Source organism: Haliaeetus leucocephalus, unplaced genomic scaffold (genome assembly GCF_000737465.1).
Source record: "Haliaeetus leucocephalus isolate CR32 unplaced genomic scaffold, Haliaeetus_leucocephalus-4.0 Scaffold933, whole genome shotgun sequence".
Taxonomy (NCBI): domain Eukaryota; kingdom Metazoa; phylum Chordata; class Aves; order Accipitriformes; family Accipitridae; genus Haliaeetus; species Haliaeetus leucocephalus.
The window spans coordinates 1,613,874-1,640,131 of NW_010973369.1; the positions used below are offsets into that span (position 1 = coordinate 1,613,874).

A 26,258-nucleotide genomic window follows, 5' to 3' on the forward strand; every position below is an offset into this window, starting at 1 on the left:
ACTATTAACTGAACATTTAAGCAGGCTGGAGGGAAACAATGCAAGTTAACCACAGAAAGGTTCGGGGAGTGACTTATGCAGAATGAGAGCAGCTTAGAGGTTTAGGCCTAGGAATAAGAGAAAATCCATACATGTTGCATTGAGATGCAGTCCTGTTGACCTGGGGATTGGGGTTTTCTTCTTTTTTTTTTTTTTTGGAGGGCATATAAAAATTTTGTAAAACCAGCCAGAAATCTTGCTGGCTGTAATTGTCATTGCCAGCCTTACCTTTCTGTACAAGGATAATTCCCTATTTTGGGGTTGATCTAGCTACCTCTGAAGTATTGTTAAGGGAGTTAAATTTTGGTCAGCATTGACTGGGTGGTGAACTTTAATGAAGAGCTCCTCCTTTACAGCATCTGCTGGCAGTAACCTGGAAGTGTTTAGGTTCCAAAACCTCTTTTGTCGATTCTAAGCAGAATATTTATTAGTCTTGTGCTGCTACTTCAGGTTTTTTCAGGTGTAAAATACAGTGGTGAATATTGAGAATTTTTTATTTATTTATTTTGGGGAGAAGGAGGAAAACTGGAGAAGGTTTGCCCAAATGTAGTAGCAAATGGTAAGGTGTTCTTTTTCGTGGTTGCAGCCTGCTTCCCAGAGGATAATGACAGTGGTGTTATTCTACTGATTTAGTTGTTGGTCTCCATTTATAACCAGCCCAAGACTACAGAGGAAATTTCCACTGTATCTTTGATACATTCTTCTGGAGCCTGCTTGTAAGTCTTAGTGGTTTGGGTCATTGCTATGACCAATAGTGGCTTCAGGGACTTGGCTGGGGAAATACTCATTACTAGCTGAATGTAACAAGTAATGAAGCCTTTCCATCTTCAGGGTTCCATCTGCCTTAGATTAGTGTAATTTTTGATAGTGTCAAGGGCACCCGTTTCCTCATTTGGTGACCTGTCAATTGGAGTTCTACTAATGGAATTATTTAGAGAGTATTGTGTTCCTATTTTAAAATATATGATCAATATAAAAATATGGAATGAGATTAAGTACTCTAAATTATAACATCTGCTTTAAGGCCTGTCCTGCTTAAGATACTTTGACCATCTGTAAAATTCTGCAGCTACCAGTCCTGGATAAATTGCTGCACGGAAAGAGGTACTGGATTTCATAATGGTATTTTTTGTATTGGTACTCTCTACAATAAACTGTTTTTCTGTGATACTTGGATATTGATATTTTGGGGAGGTGATAAGGTTGTTTTCCTGGTTATGAAGCATTGGACACATGGGAATTAAATTCTTTCTTTGTTGCAGATCACAGAGGCCTTGTTAAAGGAAAGAGATAAACAAGCAAAATGGAATGGGATTCCCTTACTGTTGCAAAAGCTGTATGAACATAGCCACCCAAACAGTGATTTCTCCCAGTGCCAAAGCATCTTAAAGGTACTGTCTGCACTGTTCTTCCTGAAAGCTAGGGGTTATTTTGTTGTTGCTTTCTTTAAAGTTTACTGTGATCATATTCTAACTAATTTTTGAAACTGTTTGCATGATAGTATCTGTGAATTGGCTGGTAGATAAGAGCTGGCAATGCGTGTAATTGATTAGTCAGTAGATCACACAGAGAGTTGGAGACAATTGTGTTTATACTGATAAACAGTTTTCGTTTTTAACTTTTTTTTTTTAACTGCACACAGGAAATTTCTCCACTTCTTTCAATGGAAGCCATGGCATTTGTTACAGAAGATAGAAAAGCTGCTCAAGAGTCCACTTTCCCAAATACATACACATTTGACTTATTTGGAGGAGTTGATGTAAGTGTGTTTTTTCAACAATATCAAAAGATTTCTTCATGATAGTCATACCACTGAGAAGTCTGTAAGTGAGGTCCTTGAGACCTTTGAAGCATCTAAATGCAAGCTACAGAATGACTTCGCCAATTTGATGTTAAGTATTAGAATTGTGCCTATTCCTGTTAATCAAAATGTGAAAAGGGTGTATTTTCCGAGGCATTATATCATCAAAAGTGAGGTGCTTTTTCTTGTATGATATAGAAGATCTGACTGTTTGTTTGGGCAGTCAGTTTTTAACTGGTGAGACCTCTAGGTTCTCAATGAAAACAGTTTCAAATGATTTCTAGTTGTGAGATACAGTTGGTACTAGAGCACTGAGAATTTCACTTGCCACTGAAGGGTATGTGGCGGGTTTTTAAGCACACTAGGGCGCTCTCTTAGCCAGGTTGTCTATGTTTATTGCTGGCATGCAATGCAGACTACTTCATCTGTGGAAACGTTTTTAAACAGAACTGCAAGGTTTCTGTAGACATTCTGGCAATTTATCTTTTGGGGTTTTTTGGTTTTTGTTTTTTTTTTTTTTAATTCTACATTACACAAATACCTACGTTTGCTCGATTTTATGGTGACAGACTCTGGAATCTTAGCTTTCAGTAGTAATGTATGATTTGTATTTTTCAGTGAACTAATTGACACTTTCTTCCTTTTTTTTTTTTTGTGGTCTAACTAAACAGTGTCTTTGCTACTTCTCTCTTGTTACACTTAGCATGCCTTTACTTAAGTAAAAATTGTATTTAGATTATGTTGTTTTGAAATTAACACTGGTTTAGTTGCTGGTATCCTGTCAACTGAGGACAAAAGTCTTCAACTACCCAAACAATGTAGAAAGTTGTATGAAAATGTTCTAAATTTCCCTTGTTTTTAAAGGGAAATAGTGATACTTCCCATAGAAGTGCTTTTAACATAAGAATGCACAGATTAAGTGGGGGGAGGAGGGAATATTTGGTTGGGTTTTGTTGGTTGGGGTTGTTTGTTTATTGTTGTTTTTTCTTGGGCTGGAGATGGTAAATATCAAATACACTGTAATTATCTGGTACTATGGCCAGAGATTTGGCTGATACAAGTGAGTTTAATGCAGTGGTAGAAGCCAGTGCTATGTGTTTTTGAAAATCCTACTCCAGGACTTGAAAGGGAAGTGGTCTAATCTGCTGGTTCTGTGTATGCCATGTGATGATTCTGTGTTGCAGTATTTTGAACTGTGAAGCATGAGTAGCTTTGAAGGACACTAAATTTGCAGTATACTCTGTATATGCTATAATGTGTGATAGTATATTCCTTAAAATATTTTTGGATTCTGACAGCCTTTACATCAAGGAAGAACAAATGCACATTTGTGTCTCCTCCCTTTATATGAATACATGTAAAATATTACCCGAGAGTACAAACACATGAACTGATACACAAGCCTCGTGGACTTTGGATCTGAATGCAACCCCAGTCCAAGAAATAAGATCTCATAACTCCCTTTCTGCTCCTTCTGCCTCTGGTGAGGCACCCTGTTACCTATTCTCTTTCTGCCATTGGACTCTTGCGCTTCTTGCTGCATACTGTTGCAGTTTCAGTAGGATGGCTGAAGAAAGCCCTCTCCAAGGAGTGTCTCACACCACTGCAGTCCAGTCCCTGGAGTGTATGTGAGGAGCATACCAGTTCTGCAAGAATAAGGTGATAAATACATGGTGGGTTATAGTATTGACCAGGAAAAATAAATACTAGCTGAAAAGATCCACTCTGTGGCAAGGCAGGAGTGATCATGACTGTGGCCACCCCTAAAGGATAGACTTGTTTCAGTAGGTGTTCTTTCCCAGGAGAAGAGCAGGTGGCCTGCATCCCAAGTGCATAGGGATATCTTTGGATGCTTATCTCGGGTACCAAGCCTTGAGTTGTGCATTCTCCTCCTAAAACGTAAGCCATTAATATGAGCGCTACATTACTGCTGCAGTCATTTTTCTCTACCCTATTGATGCTACAGCTACTATTACATATATTGCTGGAAAATGTATATTCCTCTTTAAAGTTGCCTATTTATTTATTTGTCAGTGCTTAAAATGTGGGCAGTGCCTCCAGTGCTGTCAGATGTTTTCCTCTGTGTCTGGGTAGGCAGTTCATTAAAAGAAGGTTAAAGTTAAGCTGGAACAAATAGGGCGAGTATATTATTGGTTGGGATGACTTCACTGGGTGATGCCTACATTGCTCTTAACAATTTTAAACTGAATTTTAAAAGTAGGGGCTTTTTGCAATGCTTCTTGCAGAATTCATCAATTCCTTCTAGTGGCTAACTCTCATTTTTAAATAAACTGCTATTTTTTAAAATGTTTTAAAGTAAACCAGTGGTATAGGCTAGAACTGCTAAACATCAGTTCTACATCTATCAGAACCATAGTCCTAGTCTTGGAAAGCTGACTCTTACATTCCTTAAATAGAAATGAGACAACACTTCACATATCTGTGAATCTATATGTAGGTATATATACAAGGTGCATGTACACAAGCAGTGGCTTGCTCTTTGTTGTTGAGATTAAAATCTGGAGCAACTAAGTTCTGTTATGTCAGGACCCAAAATGTGTTTTGAAGCCCAGCAAGATTTAGTGAGAGCCTTTGCAAAATTTGTGTCTCTTTGCAGATTATTGCTAAAGATTCATTATTTTGAGAGATGTGTGATAGCCATCCTTGATGTTAGCTGGATGCATGTGAAATTAACATTCTTTGCAGACTTAAATCTTTAAAACTTGCCAGTGGGAGATTGTTTTATGTAACTGTTATTATTTCTTCAGGGTAAATACAAATAATTTTTGTCAATGTAATTTTGACACCAGTGGGGTTTTGATTGTAGAGCTTCCATTTTTCACCTCTGTGACTTCAGCAGAGACAGGACTAAGTTTGGATTTGTCACTGACAAATTAATTGGCTATTTGTATCTCAATGACTATTCCCTTAATTCTTTATCTTGTTATTACAGCTTTTAGTAGAAATTCTTATGAGACCTACTCTTATTACACAGAAAAAGAAACAGAAAAGTAAGTAAATAGGTATTTTATCTTGTTTTCCATTTTTGCCTTGTGTCCTTACTCAGACATAAATTATTCTATTTTTCTGTTATTCTCTTTCCATACCAGCAATTTCCTGTTCCTAAATGAATCATTGGTTTCTTTGTTCTCTGTAGTACTTATTCGTGATGGGGTTTAGGATAGTCACCTGCTGAAAAGCACAGCTTGGGAGTATTCATGCACTCAGCAGCACATACTTCTCTCCATGCAGTAAATCTGCAATCACTGGAAACTTTTATTGTTACCGTGGCTATAGCTACATTTAACAATTATTAATAATAAGTCACAAAACATTGTTTATGTAATAGGAGTTACAGAGATTGTGAGATAATGAAAAGTATGCTGTTTTCCTGACCTAGTCATAGTGACTACTAATTTCCAAATTGGTATAAGGAGAACTTGTCAGTGGGGTGCAGTAGCTTCAGCACAACTTTCCTGCTGGAGCAGCTTTGGTTTAGTGTTTTCATTTCTCCTGTCTGTGATTCTGCTGGTTCCCTGAACCAGCAGAAGGAGATGTCATGGTACACTCCATGCCAGTCAGCCAGGGAACTTCAAAGGTGAAGTAACTTGAACTTGAGCTAGAGGCAGCTGTTGTATGTCTATACAGAAAACATACTTTAAATATGAAAATGCTGGAGTAATTCAGATTGAAAGCTTTTCTATGAATTCCTGATGCTGCGTGGAGAAAACTGCATGAACTGTCCTTTTTTTTTTTCCTGTGGAACTAATAACATGTCTCAGCAGTTTCTCATATTGACAAATTTTGAGTTGATCTGTGATATTTTTCCTAAAATACTGTTTACAACTCTATAGTTTTCTTTTGTGTGTGACTAAGAAGTGCACTAGACCACAAATATATCTCTGTCTGTGGTCCTAGGCAGTGCTGATAGTAGTTTTGGAAGAAAGCATGTGAACAGGTCAGGTATAGAGTGTTTCTTTGTCTGGTGTCTATCCTCCAAAGCATTTGCACGTATGATCTGAGCTAGTTAGCCTGAAATTCTCACCTGCTTTATAGCTATTCACGTCACTACTGTTGGACATTAGTGTTCCTTGGCCATGTATAGCTAGTGAATGTCTGTTTTCTCCTTTGCAGTAAGCGATGACCTCATCAAGGACTGTTTAAGCATACTGTATAACACGTGTATATGTGTAAGTACAGTTGCTGCGGGAAAGTGTTCTGCTGGTCATGTTTTACATGTGCCACTTGATAATACAACATACAGACTCTTTTAAGCATAATTTAAACTTACTTTTCAAACTTACTTTTCATTAAAATTCCTTCAGTTAAATATAGGACCGCCCTATATTTTGATGTGTTACTCAAATAATTTCTGTTTTCTTAGCCACATTGTCAAGTTTAAGTCCTCCTGTTTGGATCTGTCTGTATCTGTGTTTCCATAGGAAAGCTGTGGCAGCCTTTGTTGTATTCAAACTTAAAATTTGAAACTGGAAATGAATGCCTGCTAAGCCAAGCTACAGCTAGTCTTGTTCAGTAATGGTGCTGGCAAAGTGTTTTAAGTTTGATCCTGTAACTCCTTCATGTGCTGAATATTGGTTCAGTTCAGTTGATGGCAGATCAGTGCCAAGGAAGATGCTGGGTTAAAGGCCTATTGAAACACCTTGCCATTAAAATTCTGAACCTAAAAGCGCATGCCTCAGATTATGCATGCAGCAAACACCCTCAGGATTGCTTACTTAATCACACATTGTATTATGTAATAACCTAGGAAACATTGTTTAACAAAAATTTAGAAAAAGGCAGTTACTGTCTAAAGATATCAACCTAATCTCCAGAGTTTAACAGATGTTCTCACTAGTAAGTATCTGTGTACATATGGGAGGGGGAAGAGAGGGAACACTTTTCTCCTTGCCTTACATGATTTTATTTTTTTTTTTAAATACAGGTAATGCAACTTTTGCAAACTGTGAATAGCTTCATGTGCTAAGAAACCACTTTGCAGTTTATAGACTAGCTGCTGTTTTAATTCACTTCAGTATTACTGCTCTCTCTTGAATGAGAAGTGTTTAGGATCACAGAAATGTGTGCAATATTAACTGTTCTTAGGCTTATGTTTAAATATCCAGGAGTGTCTAAGCTAGTCTAGTTCTGCAAGCGCTGGTAATATGTCAGTCATATATAATACACAGCTTTGCAAGCAGTAAGGATGTAGTTTTAAGTTTCGTTTAATTCCAGAAAAGACTGGCCGTGCTCTCAGCAGAGATCAGAGCATGAAAGCTGGCCTTAATGAACTTGGTGATGAACTTGAGTTCATGCTTTAGCATGACTTTTGGGTTCATCACCAAGTTCATTAAGGCCAGTACTTGATTCTCATTGCTCAGACTCTGCCTAGCTGAGCAGCAATGCTGACTGTTGAGGAGGAATCTGGGGACTGCATTTACATACGATAAAATGGAGCTGGTTACAATTTGTATGGGAAACCAGAAACAAGCCTCTCTGACGTATTTCCAGGCATGCAGTGTTTACTTTTGATTCAGGCAAGTAAACAACTGCCTTGAGATGAAACCTCTCATCCTGGAGCCTGTAGTTTTTGCAAGCATCACGTTAACTTCAAACAAGGACTGAAGTTAGTTTTGGTCACCATAAACAATGTTTCCTGGTTTCAGGAATAGCTGATTTGATAACACATCATCTGTAAAACTGTCCTGCATGTGCCTGTAAGGTGCGACTTCTCGAGGTGGACTCTGACTTTGGGTCTGCGTGTGCATTTGCTGCTTTCTAGACGGAAGGAGTCACAAGGCGACTGGCAGAAAGAAATGACTTTGTGTTGTTCCTGTTTACACTGATGACAAACAAAAAGACATTCCTACAAACTGCAACACTCATTGAAGATATCTTGGGAGTTAAAAAGGTTAGTTACTGGTTTCTTAAATTGTATTTGTATGGCTTTTCAGGCCAGTAGAGGAAAGAACTCTTTCTTTGGAGAGTTGCTGAAGGTAATTGTCTAAGCTAGCATTCTCGCTTCTTGTAGCTTATTTGAAACATGACTGTTTACAGTGATCATTAACTTCAGCCATGTTTCATATAGAAGCCAAATTATGCCTGTGGTCTCATACTTGTAATGCTTTTGTATAGCTTGCAGAGGATGATGGAGGGCGAGTACCAAGCTGTCATTAAAGTACAACCAGTATTTCAAATAAACAAAATGAACCTCATATAAATTCACTTCTCATCCTTGCCTTCAAATATTTTAGTAGTCTTCCTGACATCAGGAAGGCTTCCTGTGCTTCTCTCTTACCTTGAGGTTCATCACCTCTCTGAGAAGTTGTAGGCTGGGGGAACAGGGCACTTAGGTCTTCTGCACAAACTAGGTTTTTGAACTTGCTTGCCAGCATCATTACAGCTTAGTGCCCTGATGTGATGCAAATAAAATATTAGAGGTGTAAACCTGGGAAAATGCTGAATGAAATGTGTCTCTGTACATTTTGTGGAGAGGGTCAGGATTCTGTAACTTGTCACTGTTTTTTTAGAGTAAAGTCAAGGATGATGTACTTCCTGAGATACGAAACAAGCTTAGTTTATCTGAACATAAATGCTTTTTGCTGAGAACTGTTTTCAACACCTTTATATTAAAAAGATCTTTTGATGAAAAAGACTGAGAAAAATAATCTAGAAGTCGCCTGTCCTGGTTTCAGCTGAGATAGAGTTAATTTTCTTCCTAGTAGCTGGTATAGTGTTATGTCTTGGATTCAGTATGAGAAGAACACCAATAACACACTAACGTTTTCAATTGTTGATCAGTAGTGTTTAGACTAAGTCAAGGATTTTTCAGCTTCTCCCACCCAGCCAGCAAGAAGGCTGGAGAGGCACAAGGATTTGGGAGGGGACACAGCCAGGGCAGTGGACCCAAACCAGCCAGAGGGGTATTCCACACCGTGTAATGTCATGCCCAGTATCTAAACTGGGGGGAGCTGGCCTGGGGGGGGGGGGGGGGGATCACTGCTTGGGGACTAACTGGGCATCAGTCAGCAAGTGGTGAGCAATTGCATTGTGCATCACTTGTATATTCCAATCCTTTCATTATTGTTCTTGTTTTATTGTTGTTATTATTATCATTATTATTTTCTTCCTTTTCTGTTCTATTAAACTTTTTATCTCAGCCCACAAGTTTGGGGTTGGGTTTTTTTTCCCCTGATTCTCTCCCACATCCCACTGGGTGGGGGGGAGGTGAGTGAGCGGCTGCATGGTGCTCAGTTGCTGGCTGGGGTTAAACCACGACATGCTTCTCATCTGTGAGTTTCAAAGGAAATACAGAAGTGGAAAACAATATTGAAACTTTCTAATATCTAAATGTAATTTGTGTGTTAAATTTGGTTCTGGGTTTGGGTTTGTTGTGTTGGGTTTTTTTAATTAAAAAAAGCCCCCAAATTTTATGTAAATACTTAGTCTTTAAAATGTGGGTATCTATACTTTTGGAATTGATAAACATAAGTGACACCAGTTGTAAATCACAGCTGTTCTCAGACTCTTCACTTGTCACTGCCTGCTTGCTTCTCTTTACTAACATTGAAAAAACACAGATCTCACCAGGGAAGAGCTGTAGCTGAAGCCGCCTGGCTGTGTCTGTGTTCACTTATTGAACATCACGTGCGACTTACTTAGTTGATGTTGCCTCCTCCAGGAAATGATACAACTGGATGATATTCCCAATCTTGCGAGCCTTGTGTCCAGTTTTGATCAGCAGCAGCTTGCAAACTTCTGCAGGATCCTTGCTGTCACAATTTCTGAACTTGACACAGGAAGTGATGACAAGCACACGCTTCTTGCCAAAAATGCCCAGCAGAAAAAAAACTTGGGTCCTTCTCGAGCTGAAATTAATCAAGGTAACTGTTACATTGTGAGCAAATGCAGAAGAATCTCAACAGTGTGTAAAGTTTCCCTCCTCTCAATGTCACATCTGTAGCCTATGTTTCTAGAGGATACTGTAAGCATTCTGTCTTACAAAGCATTTTTCTTTATTCACTTTCCTCAGGCATTTTACTGGAAACAATCTTTTCTCTTAATAAAACTTACTTTGTAGCTTTCAGTTTCATATAGTGTTGGTAATTAGGTGAGTTAATTTCTGTCATTTCAGCCCTCTTTGATGAACTGAGTAGCTTAAAATAATTGGGTTTTTTTTCTATCCCTCAGTCATTTCCACGGCTTTCCATTTAGTAACTCTCAGTAATTCTGTGTCTTCCTTAAAAAACACGAATTCTTGAACTAAAACGGCATGCAGCGTGGTTGCTGGCGGAGCAGATCCTTCTCTGATTTTATCTGACATTGTCCTGAGCAGGATGTCTTTCTTGATGATAAAGTGTGTTTAATATTAATCATGTTGCCCACTGTTACCACACCAGCCTTGGAAATCTGTGGGTCTAATCTCAACTTAAACTTTGGGCACAGTGCAGATTTCCTTATTTTGCTGAGTACTTCTTAGATGCAGAAGTCTTGCTGAAAAGGATGAGTATGAATTTAAGAGATTTAAATTAAAGTACCCTCAAATGTAGAATCTGCTCTTACTATGCTGAAAAGCTTTTGGGCCTCTGAAGCAGGTGTTTGCATAGGCCCATGCCAAACAATTTTGGGAAGTGCAGAAAGGGATTTTGGAGCTGGTTCTCTCATCTTCTACCATTTTGTGTTAGCCATGAACAGCAAAGCTCCATTTGTAACTGCTGCCGCCTCTACAGCATCCAGTGAGAGATGGATAGCATAATACAGCAGGCAGAAGCTGAGAAACTTTAAAGGGGGATGTATTGTCTTCTGCCCTGTGATTGCCAGAGCTTACTTGTAAAGAGCAATGCACAAGTATGTGTAGGTGTGGGTACAAAGTTTAATTCAGGTGAACTGAATAAGCTTGGATCCTACAGAGCTGAACTTAGCCAAGCAAATGTTTAACTAATCATTTTTTGTTTGTACAATTAGAGCATGTGTCTAGGGCTGTAAAGCATATTCCATTTTAAAAATTTTATCAGGGAGCTTGTTCTTTCAGAGATGGTACCTGTGGGCAGAATCTTGCAACTCTTTCACATAGTGTTCATGGCCAAATTCTTTGTCCTTTTCTACTTGCACCTGCAAGTGTGAAGTGAAGACTTAGCCATGTATCTATAATAAACAGGTCCTGTAAGTAAGTTATTCTGTGAAAACTTTAGGACAAAATGCAGCTCCTAGCACCTCCCCAAGTATTTTGCAGACCAGTGACTTCTGTCCTTGAACTGCTGTTTCTAAGGGTGCAGTTCCACAACAATTAAAACCCTCTGAGTTGGGGCTGCTGTCATGTGTTCCCCATCTGTTTTTCTCCATGATGAACTAATTCGGGAAACTAGTACTTAAAAAGCTGAGCTTTCTGCCCAGCTACTGAAGTGAGCTAGTTCAGTTTGCTATGACACACCACAGGAGGTAAACTGAAGGAGGTAGCATTGCACAGAGGAAAGGGGAGGTGGAGCTGCCCCTTCTAAGGACTGCTGCTTTATTTCTGCCAGCTTAATTTTCAGCCAGATCAGTTCCTTGATGTTGACTCACTGTGGACTGGAAAACAGCAGTGCCAGCAAAAGGGAATTGGCCAGAAACAAGCAGTTAAAGCAGGGTAGAACTAATTTTTTTCCAGTGTAAGTCCAACACAAACCAGTTTAACACTGATTGAATTATGCCTAGGATATGTACACTCTCTTCCAGTCCTTAACAGGAGAGTGCACCGACTTCTTCCATCTTTGGATGTTTTTAACCAGATGGAATTTATTTCTATGTAGTCTTCTATATTACTAATGTAGATGTCTTGGTACCTTGTGGTATAGAGGATTTGATGATTGTTGTGTTGGTGATCTTAAATCGTAATAAAATTATTTTTCTTTTTCAGCTACACTTTTGAATATTCCAGGCTTCATTGAGCGATTGTGCAAACTGGCAACAAGGAAGGTGTCTGAAACAACAGGTACTTCCAGCTTCCTTCAGGAGTTAGAAGAATGGTACACCTGGCTGGACAATGCACTAGTACTTGATGCACTGATGAGAGTAGCAAATGAAGAGGCGGAGCAGAGCAGTACAGGTATCTGGCTTGCATTCCTCTAGTCATTATTGGTTGATGTATATCTTAACGTTCGTCAGTGTTTGCCATGTATTGCTTTTCATTTCAACTGGTATTGATTCCCTTTTTCTTACATGAAAAACTGACGTATCAGGATTTAGGTCTGACTCCTGTTTTGTTCTCATGTAGCACTGATTTTTTTTTTCATGAATTAAAGTTAGCAAAAGGAAATGTCCTATGGCAAACTGTGCTCTTTGCACACCTAGATAGCACTGTAATACTGTACATCCTCAACACTAATCTCCCCTGGAGTGACAAAAATAACGCACATCTGAGGTAAGTGACTTTACCAGCATTTTGCTCTAAAACTTAGGCTGATGGCTTTAGGTCCAAATACTTCATACCAAACAAGTGGTCACTTCTTTAAAAAGGAAAGGTAGTTCCAGAAAAATTAAATAAGGTAATTGGAGGAAAAAAAAAAAATTGTTCCAGGAGAGCATATGGAAGTGTTAATACAACCTTAGGAAAATGCTTTGAAGCAAGCATGTGGTTTGTTTCTTCACCCTTCAATATTACAAAAATGCAGTGTATGTCTTGTAGAACTCAAAGTACTTGGTAACGTAATGAGAATTTTTCCAAAATTTTGATACCTAAATCTTTGCTTCTGTGCTTCTTTGGAAAACTTTCTTCCTTATCCAGCTTCATTAGTTTTGTAGCAATGAATTATTAAAACTTCTGAAATTACACAAAAAAATGAAATATGTGAATGCTTCAACAGCATCTCAGGCATACCTTTATACACACCAACTTAGTGGAAACTGGAGAACGCTTGGTATTTTGGAACGGAATTCACAAGGCAATTTTGCTGAGGTGAAACATGCCCAGTCAGAGCTCTTGACCCACAACGTCAGTTAGCAAGCAAACCTAGGTGTACTTTCCCAGAATACTGCCTCAGTCTCCAGTGCCTTGTGGCTTAGGGACTTCTGAGTCAGAGGTGTTGTCTATGCTTTTGAGCTTTTGATGGTTTCCTTCCTTTGTGTGTTTGCCTAGTTACTGTTTCTTCACATGTGTTCAAAAAGCATTCACACTGTCCTGTGGCAGGGTGGTTCATCACTTAGTTATGTATTGTGTAAAGAGCTAACTCCTTTCTGAACTGCAACCTACACGTTCACTGTGTCCTTACTTTCCCTGTTTCACTCATGATTTCTGCCATGTTTTCCACTTGCAATCATGGCGTGTTATATCCTGTTTCTGCCCTTACCAGTATAATTCTAGATAGGGCTATGAAAATGATTTAACTGTGGCCTAAGTATACTGGTACTGAGGTATGAAATGAAAGTAGACTAATAATAAATGCTTCTGATAATCTCACCCCTGCTTTTATTACCTTTTCTGCTATGTGCTTTTTGGTGCAGTAATCTATTAATTCATGTAGGTGATCCTACTTATTTTAGGTAGATGATGCCATTTAGCTTATTATGGAAAAATTAAATAATTTTTAAAAATCTAATTTTATCTCCTCTAAAGTTCCAGGCTGTATTTTTTCTCTTCTGTAGCATTTATTTTAAAATGGTTATTTGTTGTATGTCACTACTTTAGTTGAGAATAAGATTCAAGCAGGCATGCTGGTCTTATCTTCAGTGTTTCAGTGTAAAAGTAATAACTGTAACAAATCCTTTCCTGTTGAAGCTGCCTCAGGCTCACATCTTTGCCATCTTGTTCAGAGTCTTCAGATGAAAGTGGGTTGGCCAACACCTCAACAAGAACACAGCTTCCACAGTCCATGAAGATCATGCACGAGATTATGTATAAGCTGGAGGTGTTGTATGTTCTCTGTGTGCTGCTCATGGGGAGACAAAGGAATCAGGTGAGCACTTGTAAACAGTCACACATGTGGAAGTTGATGTCTCTTTAAACCTAAGTGCTCATTAATTAGGTCATGGACACAGAAACATGAAGGGCAAAGCTCAAGGCGTAAAGCTGGGCAAATCCCATCATTGCAGCGATCCACAAACAAACAGGCAGTGTTTCATTGCTGAGAACCAGAATGAGCCATTGGGCAGGCCTTGTCACAAGTTGTGCTGACCAGTGGGGTGGAGGGGTGGTCAGTCTCTGCAGAGCTGCTGCGCTGGTGCAAGATGGATGCAGAGCCCTTTCAGGTCTTCCCCTTCTTTGACTGCTTTCACTTTTGGAAATCCTCTGGGGTGATTTGTGAATGGGTGATTTTTGCAGTAGGTTCCCACGCATCGGCTTGAGTGTGAGCATGTTGTTAAACCTTCAGCTGGGAGGATACACTTCAGTGCTGTCTGCACTGGGTGCTGCCTAGAAATCCCACTTATCTGTTCCTTTGGTATTTCTTGCTTTCGAAATGAAAAATTTGTTCCCTGCCTCACACAGGCTTACGGAGAACCAGTCACTGCAGCTTGGCTGTAGTTTGATTTTAAATGGGTCAAAAGTATATTGTGAAGGGAAAAGAAAAGCAATCCATTGGTGCAGTTTTGACAGGTTTCCAACATTAGCAGTCTGCTCAGCTCAGCAGAGCAGCTTGGAATAGCAGGGGCATTTGGATGCCCTAGAGACTGGGAGGATCAAATTGTTTTGAGTTGTTGAAGGGCTGTTGTATTAGGCAAGAGTAGATGTGTTGGGGGGCTGTTGCTTGAGCACATTTATCTTGAGTATTTTGTTCTTTGCTAGTAACCTCCCACTGTACAGGAGTCACAAACACTCACCACAGGCAGTGTCTTAAAACTCTTAATCTGAGTTTAAAATAGAAATGTGTTTGTAGTACAGTCTTGAACATAACTAACCTGTTCACTCTGAACCTACAAATGGACACTCAGCATTAAAAAGTAATAGATTCTGTATAATAGTAACCAGAGGAAACTAGCAATTCTTGCAGAAACCACAATCGCTACCATAAGAAACTCCTAATCCTGTTGTCATTCCTTTTAGAAGTACTGTTTATATTGGGCATAAAACAAAATTTAAAAAAAGTCCAAGACATAACTGGAACTACCAGAACATGGATCTGTTAGGAGGACTTTTTTTTTCCATTGTATCAAGCCAGATAATTCATCCCTGCCTGATTTCACCACAAGAATGCAGTTTTATAGATACTGCAGAAACTTACTTGCAGCTTGCCCTCATCCTACTGCCGCCTGTTCAGGGAGCTGGAGATGCTGGCTTCCTTAACTCCCTGGGTCAGTTCTTGTGTTTTACTGTCAAATGTGACGAGGTAGAAAGTATGCTGCTGAAATAGCTAGCTTTCAAGCTGACTTTTTTTTTTTTTTTTTTTTTTTAAATTTCCTGGGAAAACAACTTTGTTCTTCCTCTGCTACTTCTGCCCCCATGCAAACGGGGAAACTGTGTAAGGATACAGCTGGCATGCAGTTCACTTCTCCAGGGCTGATTCAGGACTGGAATTGAATTCTTGAAAGATTTGAGTTACTTCATTCCCAAACACTTCTTGTCCAGAGCCAGGTCTTTTTGTAAAGTCCTCTGCCTTTGAAACACATGATATATCCTTCATTCCTTAATCTATGTGAAGTTTTCAAAGACTTGTGTGGCTAGTGCAAATCCATTCTCCTTTCTGAGAGACAGTCAGACTAAGAACTAGAGCTGAATTGTTCTGTGTGGAAAGCTCCAGTAAGCAGGGAATGGCAGTGTCTGCCATAGCACTCTCATTGATAAGCATTTCAGCTGCTTGATGGTATCTCTTTTTCTATGAGGGAATAAAAGCACAGGATCTGTGATACCAGTCTTCCAGTCTGAGCAGCCAAAGGTCTTACTGGTTTTATATTGGAATAATTTTGCATAGAATTTCTAAAAGGCATTACAAACCTGCTTCAGTCCACTGTGATAATCAACATAATGGTCTGCATTTGCTTGAAGGATGGTGCGGCTTCCCAACAAACTCAACCCATTGCTGAATGTTTACTCTCAATTCTTGGTTTAAACTTGACTGCTGGCTAACCTGCATAAATTGACAGCTGTGCTAGCAGCAACTTGGCTCCTACCTGCTGCTACGTTGTGGATGATCACACCCTTGGGGATAAGTGGTGTTTCATTGCAGATTTGTCCTTTGCTTCCTTCTCATTATGGTCACACCCTAAATTACTCTCCTTCTATATTTTTCTAGGCTGTCTTGCATGTCTGTATTGTGGTAAAAGGCAAGCAGCGGATTTACTTGCTCCTGCTATAGGGAGCCAAACTGCACTCAGCAGAAGCTCATAATAGTTTTAGTAGTAAGAAAGCAATGGAGCAATTCATGAGCAGCAACAGGAAAAAGTCAGAGGAGTTTGAAGGATGCATATAGAGCAGGGGTTGTCTTGGCATCCCCAGGCTGAGTAGTTGTAATGAGTTTGGGGTCTGGGAGACTGTGATCCAAAGGCAATGACTGTGACTGAGGAGCTTTGTCATGCAGCTGTCTGTCAGGTGAGAACTTAGGGTTATGCAAACTAAAAGTAAACTGAACACATTTTAAATTAGGGATGAGTCATCTGGAATAAGCAGTTTATGCTCTTTATGGAAAGGAGCAGATTCATGAGTTAAAATGATGAGTATAGAGAGCTCCTCCTTTATTGAGGGGCCAAGGCTCTTGCAGGCAGCTCGCACGCTTGGTTTCATCCTGTTGTGCTTGTGCCATGCTGGCCACTGAGGGATGGGGGGACTACAGGGAGTGCTTTGTTCAGAGAGATTCCTCAGAACTGTTTTTGTTGGAGGCTTGTGACTAGATCAAAGTGTCTGAGAGTGTTTTAAAGTAAGGGAGCACCAAAAGACTCCAAGCTTTGCAATCTGTTAGGGTAGTATGGGTGAAGTGGGAAGAAGCTGCATGCTTCCTCAGGTGTGATATTTGGAGATGCCCAGCAGCGGGAATGTTGGTGGCTACAGCCAAGAAGAATGCAAAAAGCCATGAGCTATGCTGCAAACAAGAATAAGAACGAAAACCTGTAAAATAGCATCAGCTTCAAATATTTTTGATTCATTCAGGTATTTGAGGAAACTGAACAAAGTGGAGTGATCTGCTTGAAATACTGGTAGTTATAATTCTGCATCTCAGGGATGACCTCGGTTATTGTTTAGGTGACTTGATTTTAAGGAACATGTCCATTACTGCTTTGGGAACTTAATTTTTACAGCATGTTGGCCTTCCCAATTGTGCGTGGTTTTCATTTGCACCACATCTCAAGGGATACTGCTTGTCATAGGCCTACAGCTGATGAGTCGCACTTTGTATTTCTCCTATTCCTCATCTTTCAAATTGCTTACATCAAAAGTATCAAAGCTTGTACTGAAGGTATTTAACAGCTGTTCACACCAAAATTATTAGCTGTTTTACATGAGTAACTACAGTCTGTTTCAAACATGTCATGAAGTACCACATCCTAGCTTGGCAGGCAGACTGATAAATAAACCTGAGTAATTTGGCATTTTCTTCCCTTCTGAGCATTCTCTAAAGACGTTCAACTTCCCCTTAACCTGAAGGAGCAGTGCTTGAACTGTGGTGTGGTTGTGGTACTGCTGGACGCTGCTTTGCTCAGAACTCCTGCCACTTGAACAAAAACAAGACAGTTTGTGCAGTCTTGAGAGGACTACCTTAGCTTCAGCTGTGTGAACTAGAATAGCAAAGGATGCTCAATAGATGACTGGCAGCAGAATATACACAGCTTAGTTTTGTGATATGTAGAAGTTAGGTATAGGTGTATTTTTGATGTGCTGGAAGTGATCTCCTCATTTCCAAAGCTGCTTCCAGAGGCACATGGTTAACTGATGTACTGGCTAACAGCTTTCTCCCAAAATGTCTGGTTTCTATCCATGTCCACCAAATGGAAACAACTGTAATGATACACTGTGATTAGTGTGCATGTTAACACAAACACGTGCTGTTTGATAAAAGAATTCACTCTTTCTGTTGTCAGAAGATGATGTAATTGTGCCCATCTGTTTACCAGACTATGGTATGTACTTCTCTTGTTTTCCAGGTTCATAAAATGATAGCAGAGTTCAAACTGATTCCTGGCCTCAATAACTTGTTTGACAAACTGATCTGGAGAAAGCATTCGGCATCAGCCCTTGTTCTGCATGGACACAACCAAAATTGTGATTGTAGCCCAGTGAGTAACTTTTTAAATTCTGTATTGGATTTTTATCCTATCATATAGTTCTGAGGAGTTGTATTGAGTAACTAGGTGCTTCTGTAATAAATTAATTGAGACATGGTAACATTCAGGTTTTTGTGAATTATTGTTTTCACTTAAAGATTTATCTTTGGCTCATGCTAGCAATTTAGCAGAGGGCAATTTAGCCTCTTTCCCTCTCTTCCAGTTTGGGAACTGGGAAAGGGGTAAATTCTGTGGTCCCTGGAGGCCAAAGGTAGAAGATGACCAAAGCTTAAGGAAATGATAGCTAGTAGGTCTAGCAAGGAGGCACAGATCATAAAATGGATCACAGACAGATTTCTTGGGGGGCTGGGGAGGGGTGGTTTCTTTTTTTTTTTTTTTTTTTTTTCCCCCTCCAAACCTAGATATTCTAAATCGATCAGTACAGTGATGAGCTTTTTTGCCTTTGCAGTGAGAAGAAATTGTTCACTGTTACGCACATAGGGTTGGAGGCAGTCTTCACTTCTGTTCTATTTTGGGAAGCCTGCAAAGCGCAGCCTTCTCCATTTATGCAAGTCACTTGCTCTGCTGTCCAAATGGGTTTGATTTGGATAGGTTTTCAATTCAGCTGTTTCATGTCAGCTTGGTACTTAATGATATCCAAAAATACTAAAGCAAAATTTTTTGACCTTTCTTGTCTCTTTTTAGGACATTACTTTAAAGATACAGTTCTTGAGGCTTCTTCAGAGCTTTAGTGATCACCATGAGTGAGTATGAAAAGCTGTGGTAGGTTGTGGCTCGGTGGTATTGTTTGCTGGGTTGCAGTTACAGCGGGTGTCCTAGGCATGGTGCAGGCTCCCTGTGAATGGAACATTGTACTGTCCTTAAACTCGACTCAGATGTTCACGTGCCTTTCAGCTCCTGCTATGAAAAGGCTAAGGATATGCTCTCCAATGGGCATGTCTTAGTATGTCTGTTGATGATTAAAAATAGGCCATTTTGCTTCCTGTTGAAACAAACTGAAACATTTATATGATGAGTTAACACTTTCTGGCTGAAGAAATAAGGAGGCAGCTTTCATGATGCTGTTTATCTGTCTTCTCCCTGAGAGTTGGTAGTGAGCCAGTGTGCTTACAAGAGCACATGTGCCCTGTGGAGACATGTTCAGATTTAATTCAGAGTGGAACAAGCACGAAACAAAGGCTGTTGGAAGATCAGGGTGAAAGACAGTGTAACTCTGAAGAGGTTAATCAATAGTCTTTTGCCATTGTAAAAAGGCTGGGAAGACATGATTGCTGTCTAAATGCCAGCAATGGAGAAGACCTGATTAAACTGCATGGGAAAATGTTAGGGGAACAATTATCTGTCAGCTAGCCATCGGGAAGCTATGTTGGAGTTAGGAAGAAAGCTTCTGTTTGCCTTCAAAAGGCATACTTACAAAGCTTGAGTCTGCTGGAGTAGTTGAGGGGTGATGGAGTTTGCTTGGGTTTTGTTTTTTTTTTTTTAATTCTCTACTGATGATACAGAGGTACTTGTTCATCTCTTCTGACTTGTAGAATAGTATCTTGCATTCTGTCAGTGTCCTGTTGCTCTAATTCAGTCCTGCAAGATGGTGTCCTATTCCTTACAAACATCTGCATTTGAGGCATATTGCACTTCTTGCCTACCTGGTCATATCTACAGCCAGGGTGATGTTTTTGTGTAGGTTTTATCTAGTACTGTTAGATATGCATATTAGAAGTATCAGCCTTTTTGATTGCGGAGTATTAGCTTTAAGAATGGGGAGCTACTGGACGTACTGTAAACATAAGGGGAAGACTGACCTATTGTAAATACTTCATGCGAGACATTGTTTGCGTAGGAATCACTCCAGGTTTTCCAATAAAATCTCTTTAGATGGTGTTCCTACTTAAGTGGCTACTACAAAGATCTCAGGCTTGTTTAAACACAAAACAGCTTTCAGCTGTAACGTTTGATCAAGTGGAACATGTGGAATCTGGTTAGGGTTTTAAACAAATAGCTACATGAACTTTCTGTGAAATCACAGATAAGCTGAGTTAGCTGGGGACAAGATGACAGCAAGTACTTGTATACTAACTTCAGTAAAACTGCGTACAAACCAAAATTGCCTAACTATTTATTGCATGGAGAGAGAGGCTCTATTTTCATTACAGAAATGTGTTGATCCAGATCAAAAGAAGCTTCATGTGACAGCCTCAGTGGGCACTAATCTGGAAGATAGTGTTTGAAGCAAGAAGGCATCCCCGTCACCTTTCTGGTCTAATAATTTATCTTCTGTGTAGTTGCTATGTTTTGATGAATAGGTTCTCTTTGCACACACTCACACTCATCACTGCATCCTATGCTTCCTTAGGTTTCCTGAAAATAAATCTTTGCTGTCTGCTTCTGAGCACTTTGAAGTAGGAGGGCTCTAAGGGAGCACGCTGACATTGGACAGGGACTCTGTCAAAGGGAGCCTCTGGACTACATTTCTACTTTGTCAGACTTTTTCTGCATTTAATTTACTTTACAGATAAATTATTTTTTCATTATGAAAAGATCAGTATTTGATAAAGAATTTCATGCAAATTCCTTGGGTTTATATCCATTCCTGTTCTGTTTTCTACATTTCATGAAGTTTTTAAATATTTCCAGAGTAAACAGTTTGCTCAGAGTAATAAAATGCCAGGATGTTTGAGTACTTTTTTTTGCAGATTCTGCTTTCTAACTGAGATTTATTACTGGTAAAGAGCGTGGTCACTATAAGACAGGGAAAAACTGTAGGAAGCTGTGAAAAAGTTTGCTATGTAAGTCTTCTGAAATTCAGCAAAATGTTGCTGAGATTGTAAAAAAACAAGTGTTTCTGGAAACAGATATTTGCAAAACAAGCAATAAGATCTTGAACAGGTCAGCAAGAGCCACCATCTCAAAGCTGGTCAGTGTTGAAACTTGTGTTTGGTAAATTTTGGAGGAGGCTTGCAAAACAGCAGCTAGCTGGCCTACCTTGGGAATGTGCTGTGGTGGAGAGCAGTAGAGTGTGAATGGCTGTGAAAAGCTGGAGAGGTGAAAGCTGATTGCCTAGTCCTGCAGCCCACGTAGGCGTGTGGCTTTACTGTTCATGGAGTTGCATGTTTGTCTGCCTCTTGAATTCATCATATGTTTTTCCCCTACTTCCCAACTGCCTTGCTTTAGGAACAAGTATCTCCTTTTAAACAGCCAAGAACTTAATGAGCTGAGTGCAATCTCCCATAAAGCCAACATCCCTGAAGTTGATGCAGTTGTCAACACAGACAGGTGAGTAGGGATACAGGGTTTAGGTCAGCAGCTCCTAGCGTTTTACAAGCACTTATATTGGAGGTTTGATGTCACCCGTTTTGTCTGAAGTCCTTCTGTCCACCACACTTGCTTCGGTTTCAGTGACATGTTTAAGTGGGAAGTGTCTAGGTTTGTATGATACTTATGGTCATTAGCAAATCCACAGTGTCCTTGTGCTCAGAGTAAGGCGCTGTAAAAACAAAAGCAACCTAAAATGTGGGGTTTGGGTTCATGGCCCAGACTTCATTGTGATGTGCGAGGTCTGCCTGTTTGCCTGGCTTTTCTCACTGCAGGCATTGCAGACGGACCTGGAAAGTAAACTGGGATGCCTCTAATCCATTAATTGCTGCTACTAATAAATCCTAGTTTTGAGATTCAGGAGCAATCTGTTTACGCATAATGTCCATTTCCAGTCTGCGTAAACAGATCTAAGTGTGTCTGCTCAGAGTCTTTATTTGAAGAGCAGCTAATAACTAGAATAAGCTAAATTAGATTAACATGTTAAACCACTTAGAGAATCTCTAGTGTTATATTTGAGTATCTGTTAGATTGACTATTTTGATTTAATAAGCTTTTTAATACATGATTCTGATGTACAAACCTCACAAGATGAAACACTGTTTGCAGAATTTAGTTGTCGGAATGCTCCCACAGTATCAGCACGGACTTGGTCTACACAGAGCAGATTTATCTTGCTTCAAAATGGAATTCTCTAAGAGGATTTCTAGATTATAATTATTATCATAATACTGTGCCTAATTGGGAAGAAATGGTGTCTGTATTACTCAGATCCTTTCCTTCTAAGCACAGGTACCTTTCTGGCTTTGTTCAAAAAAGAGTAAGTATTTAGGGGGAAAAATTCACCCTGTTACAAGCGCAGTGAAAGGAAGCAGTGATCAGGGGTGTAACAGCTTTTTCTGACCTGCAAAGTTTCTCATCTCTCTTGAGTGTTAGTAAGCACAGGCTGTCATGGTGCAAGAAATCCACTTCCCACAAGGGCTTTCTCAGCTGGCTATTGACTGCCCCGCAAAGGTGCTGATACATTAGCTGTTAACCTGGGTGCATCTGCTGAATATGCATGCTGGGCTGTTTTCTGAGTAGAAGAGTGCCACCTGAAGCATCTTATTCTACCTCTGCAGGATGGTTTGTATAGCCAGACAGGCAGTATTGCTCAGTTTCTAAACTTGGTTTCTTTTTCACCCTTAGCATTTTGTTTCCATGTTGCTTTTCTTGATACATGAGATCAAGGCATTGCTTCTGCAGGAGCTGAGCTTACTGTAGGTAGATATTGCACTGAAGATGCTATTTAATACAAATAGTATTGCAGTTCTACAGCCTCTGTACTTTCACTAGTACATACAGAAGAAGGCTACCTCATGTAGCAACTAGATTTCTGAACTGTGCTCTGCCTCCTAACCAGAACTTAGAGCTTCCTTTACATTTGTTGAGGGGAAAAAAAGGCATGTGTTTCATTCCTAAGCTCAAATGTGGTATATGTTTTTTTCCTAATCTATTAATTCCTACAAGCTGTGAATCGGTATTTCTGAAATCATTAAAATTTTGAGAGAAAATGAATAATTTTTCCTTAGGATTTATTTGGAAGTCACGTTGAAGGTATTGCAGATGTTTACCAAAGGCAAGTGAGGAGAACTCTTCCACTGGTAGAACTAGTAACAAAAGTTAATGAGTATTTGTACTGTACATTTAATACTGGGATTTTGATCATTAAAAGCTCTGGAGAAGAGACAGGATTCAGTGTTCTGCAAGGTACAGTGTTTGCCAGCCTTTCCACTCATGCTGTAATTTCTTCACATGCTCTAGGAGTCTCGTTTGTGATGGGAAAAGAGGTTTGTTGACCAGACTGCTTCAGGTCATGAAGAAGGAACCAGCTGAATCCTCCTTCAGGTGGGTTCACTTTGCACTGTAACGTGTTGTTTTGAGTTGACTGGGAAATTGATTTGTTTTCATACAGTTCATAGCAGTTGAAAATGCTGGAAAATCGTAAGCTGTGAAAAGTTCTGGCTTTGTTGCACTTGGCTACAATGGCAGCGCAGGTGAGGGAGAATGCCAAAGCTTCCATTGGACCTCGTACCCAGTACAGTCAGTGATTTTCTGTACAATCAGGAGGTCTGACTCCAGCTTCAGATTGGAGCAAAACAGATTAGGAAACTTGATTTAAATTACAGTAAATAAAGTACTCCCCTTGCTCCAAAATTTAAAAACTCATTTCTTCTATTTCTCAGGTTTTGGCAAGCAAGGGCAGTTGAAAGTTTTCTGCGAGGCACCACCTCCTATGCAGACCAGATGTTCCTGCTAAAGAGAGGACTCCTGGAGGTAACGAAGTATATGTCAAGCTTCCTCTGTAATGTAACTCCATAGCAAGCAAGAAGGATTCATCTGTAATGAATTCAAAAGAGGGTGAAAATGTAGTGTTAAATATTCACTGGGAATAGGGCAATTCTTGAAAAGTATTTGTGAATTCTGCTTGTGGCAACCAGGTGTGGGGTGGCCAGTTGTGTAGCCTGCATCACTGGGAAGTTAATTTAACAGAAGACTCATGTGAATTGTCATCTAAGAACTAAACCTGCAGATAAATGTTTTAAATAGTGATGAAATCAGAGTCTATGCTGTACTGCTGGCTTGGGCTAAACTGTGGCAATAATATGTTTTCCTCCCATGCCAGCATATTCTCTACTGCATTGTTGATAGTGAGTGCAAATCACGGGATGTGCTTCAGAGTTACTTTGACCTTCTGGGAGAACTGATGAAATTCAATATTGATGCATTCAAGAGGTTCAACAAGTACATCAACACAGATGAGAAGGTAAATATTTGTAAAAGCTGTCCCCAGTGGGTCAAATTACATGCTCTTATAACCAAACGTAGCACTGAGAAACTCGGATTCATTTGCTGATTTTGGTGTGATTGTTGAGCTTGGTGCACAATAAACCCTAAGGAGTGAGCTGCCAAAGTCTCTTCGCAAGCATGTATGTTGCTGCATACACTCATGTTTTCAGAAGTGCTCCCAGCTGTTCAGAAAATGTTGCCCTGTTACATGATCAAGCAGGTCTAAGGTCAGGGCTCAAAGATGGTAGAACATTTCCTGTGAAGTCACTGGGGTTTGGGTTAAACTGATAGTTGAGGACATTGAGACAGGCTCCAAAAAATCTTTGATTGGAGCTTGGGGGTGGGGATCTTCATGGAGATGACTTAAAGTATTCATTAAAATTTGATACTACAAAAAGACATATCTTTGATGTTACTTGAACTTACAGTCACTTTAAGAAGTCATGGCTGATGTAATTACCTATAAAACTTAGTTGCATATGTAGATCAGGAATGGGCAGCTCTCTATGCAAAGTGGTTTCATGCTCTTGTGCACTTTGTGCATGTAACATCAGCTGTTTTGTAGGTTTTGAATGACCTCATACTCTTGCTTATGTTACGGTAATTTTTCTGTGGTTGCTGTTAGGTCTGGCAGACCTTGGAGAATAGAAGCAGAGATGTATTTAAAAGAAAGATGTATTGAATTTCAGGTTGTTTTCTGGTAAATGAACTCACACATTCTAGAGAATCTCTCTTTATACTTTGTGTGTGCTTCCTATTTATTGATGTATAACTTTTTTTAATTCTCATGCTGTATGAAAACCCTTGCTGTATTCCTCCCCAGCACTGTCTGCTTGTACAAAATAAGCGTAGGAAAACATGGAGCTGGAGGAACTACGGAGGCCAGCAGCCATGCTGTCTCGTCTCCCTCTTTCAAAACAAGTAACATATGAAATCTTGGTCTCATTGAACTGACACAGCTTCAAAAGAGTTTTTAGTGGTGCCAGGACTTTGGTATTGATTTTCTGTTCTCTAGTGTTTTTAAGGTACTTGCTATAGGGATCCTTTGGTCGGCCGTTGGTGCCAGTATTGGCTTGGGCTGGATGAGGCAGGCTCAGGAGTGTGTATCTCCTCTTATTTTTGTTAGAGATAACAAAAAGGTAATGACCCTGAGTATTATGGCATTCTGAACCTAACTTTTGTTTCTGAAGGAAAGGGAAAATTGTCCACATCTGTGAAGCCTTATTTTGGTGAAGTGCATGTTTGTGCTCAGAATTCAAGGCGATTTCTCCAGTAACCTTCAAGAACTGCACTCCTTCAGTGTCAAAAATCTGGAGAACACTTACTGTTGCTCTAGTCGCCAAACCTTGTTCATAGCTCTTCCTTCTTGGGTTTGCTGACCTGTTCCCCTTGTGCCAACAGAGTAATTGGTTTAGTACATCTCTTGGCCATATGCATTCTGAAAAGGGTATGAAATGCTGTTCGGTCAGACCTCATCTATGAGTGTTCGTGTAAGATGAATTTTTTTGTTTGTTTTTTAATGCAACATTTAAAAGTATTTCTCTTTAGTTCCAGGTATTTTTAAATCAGATCAACAGTTCATTGGTTGACTCCAACATGCTTGTTCGCTGCATTACACTGTCCCTGGACCGATTTGAGAATCAGTCTGATGCTAAAGGTAAAGAATAAGAAATGGGGGGTGAGGGGGTGTTTGGTAGTGATAATGGTTATGTTAAGTCTGGGCTTTGAAAATTTTGGGTTTAGACAGAGAATGCCACCTTGCAGGTTTGTTGCTATAGTCTGAGCAGCAGTTCTTACTGCCATATTGCAATGTATCTGAGCTTTAAGCACCCAGTGATTGTCTCTTTCCTCTTGCCGCAGTTGCAGAAGTCCTGTCAGAGTGCCGCCTGTTATCATATATGTCCCAGATGTCCATGAGAATGTCCTTTCTTTTCCGTCTCATTAATATTATTCATGTACAGACACTTACACAGGTAAAGAGCTGACAGTAACTTTGCAGTTGTCTTGCTGATACTGTGTAGTGATGAACTGGGCTGGGAGCAGGGAGGAATCTGGCTTCTCTTGAGGAGACCCAGGTCCCTTCTTTCTTGATACA

General features: G+C 39.8%; 1 protein-coding gene across 6 annotated transcripts in view; it reads left to right on the plus strand.

Annotated features, from left to right (window-relative positions):
• The first annotated feature begins 653 nt into the window (after positions 1-653).
• Positions 654-26,258, plus strand: part of TRPC4AP (transient receptor potential cation channel, subfamily C, member 4 associated protein) — a 29,559-nt gene continuing 3,954 nt past the window's right edge. Inside the window, exons 1-17 of one of the 6 annotated variants that reach the window (XM_010584061.1) lie at positions 654-755; positions 1,302-1,430; positions 1,682-1,798; positions 4,794-4,851; positions 5,975-6,030; positions 7,623-7,751; positions 9,522-9,723; positions 11,736-11,924; positions 13,628-13,770; positions 17,885-18,016; positions 18,710-18,768; positions 21,194-21,295; positions 23,138-23,221; positions 23,560-23,650; positions 24,000-24,140; positions 25,712-25,820; positions 26,024-26,136. In XM_010584061.1, the coding sequence (XP_010582363.1) occupies positions 1,703-1,798; positions 4,794-4,851; positions 5,975-6,030; positions 7,623-7,751; positions 9,522-9,723; positions 11,736-11,924; positions 13,628-13,770; positions 17,885-18,016; positions 18,710-18,768; positions 21,194-21,295; positions 23,138-23,221; positions 23,560-23,650; positions 24,000-24,140; positions 25,712-25,820; positions 26,024-26,136 (1,704 nt within the window). In that variant the 5' untranslated portion in view covers positions 654-755; positions 1,302-1,430; positions 1,682-1,702. Of the gene's footprint in view, positions 756-1,301; positions 1,431-1,681; positions 1,799-2,511; positions 4,852-5,974; positions 6,031-7,506; positions 7,752-9,521; positions 9,724-11,735; positions 11,925-13,627; positions 13,771-17,884; positions 18,017-18,709; positions 18,769-21,193; positions 21,296-23,137; positions 23,222-23,559; positions 23,651-23,999; positions 24,141-25,711; positions 25,821-26,023; positions 26,137-26,258 lie in introns of those variants that run through there. The other 5 variants (XM_010584063.1, XM_010584064.1, XM_010584062.1 and 2 more) reach the window with 5 other exon arrangements.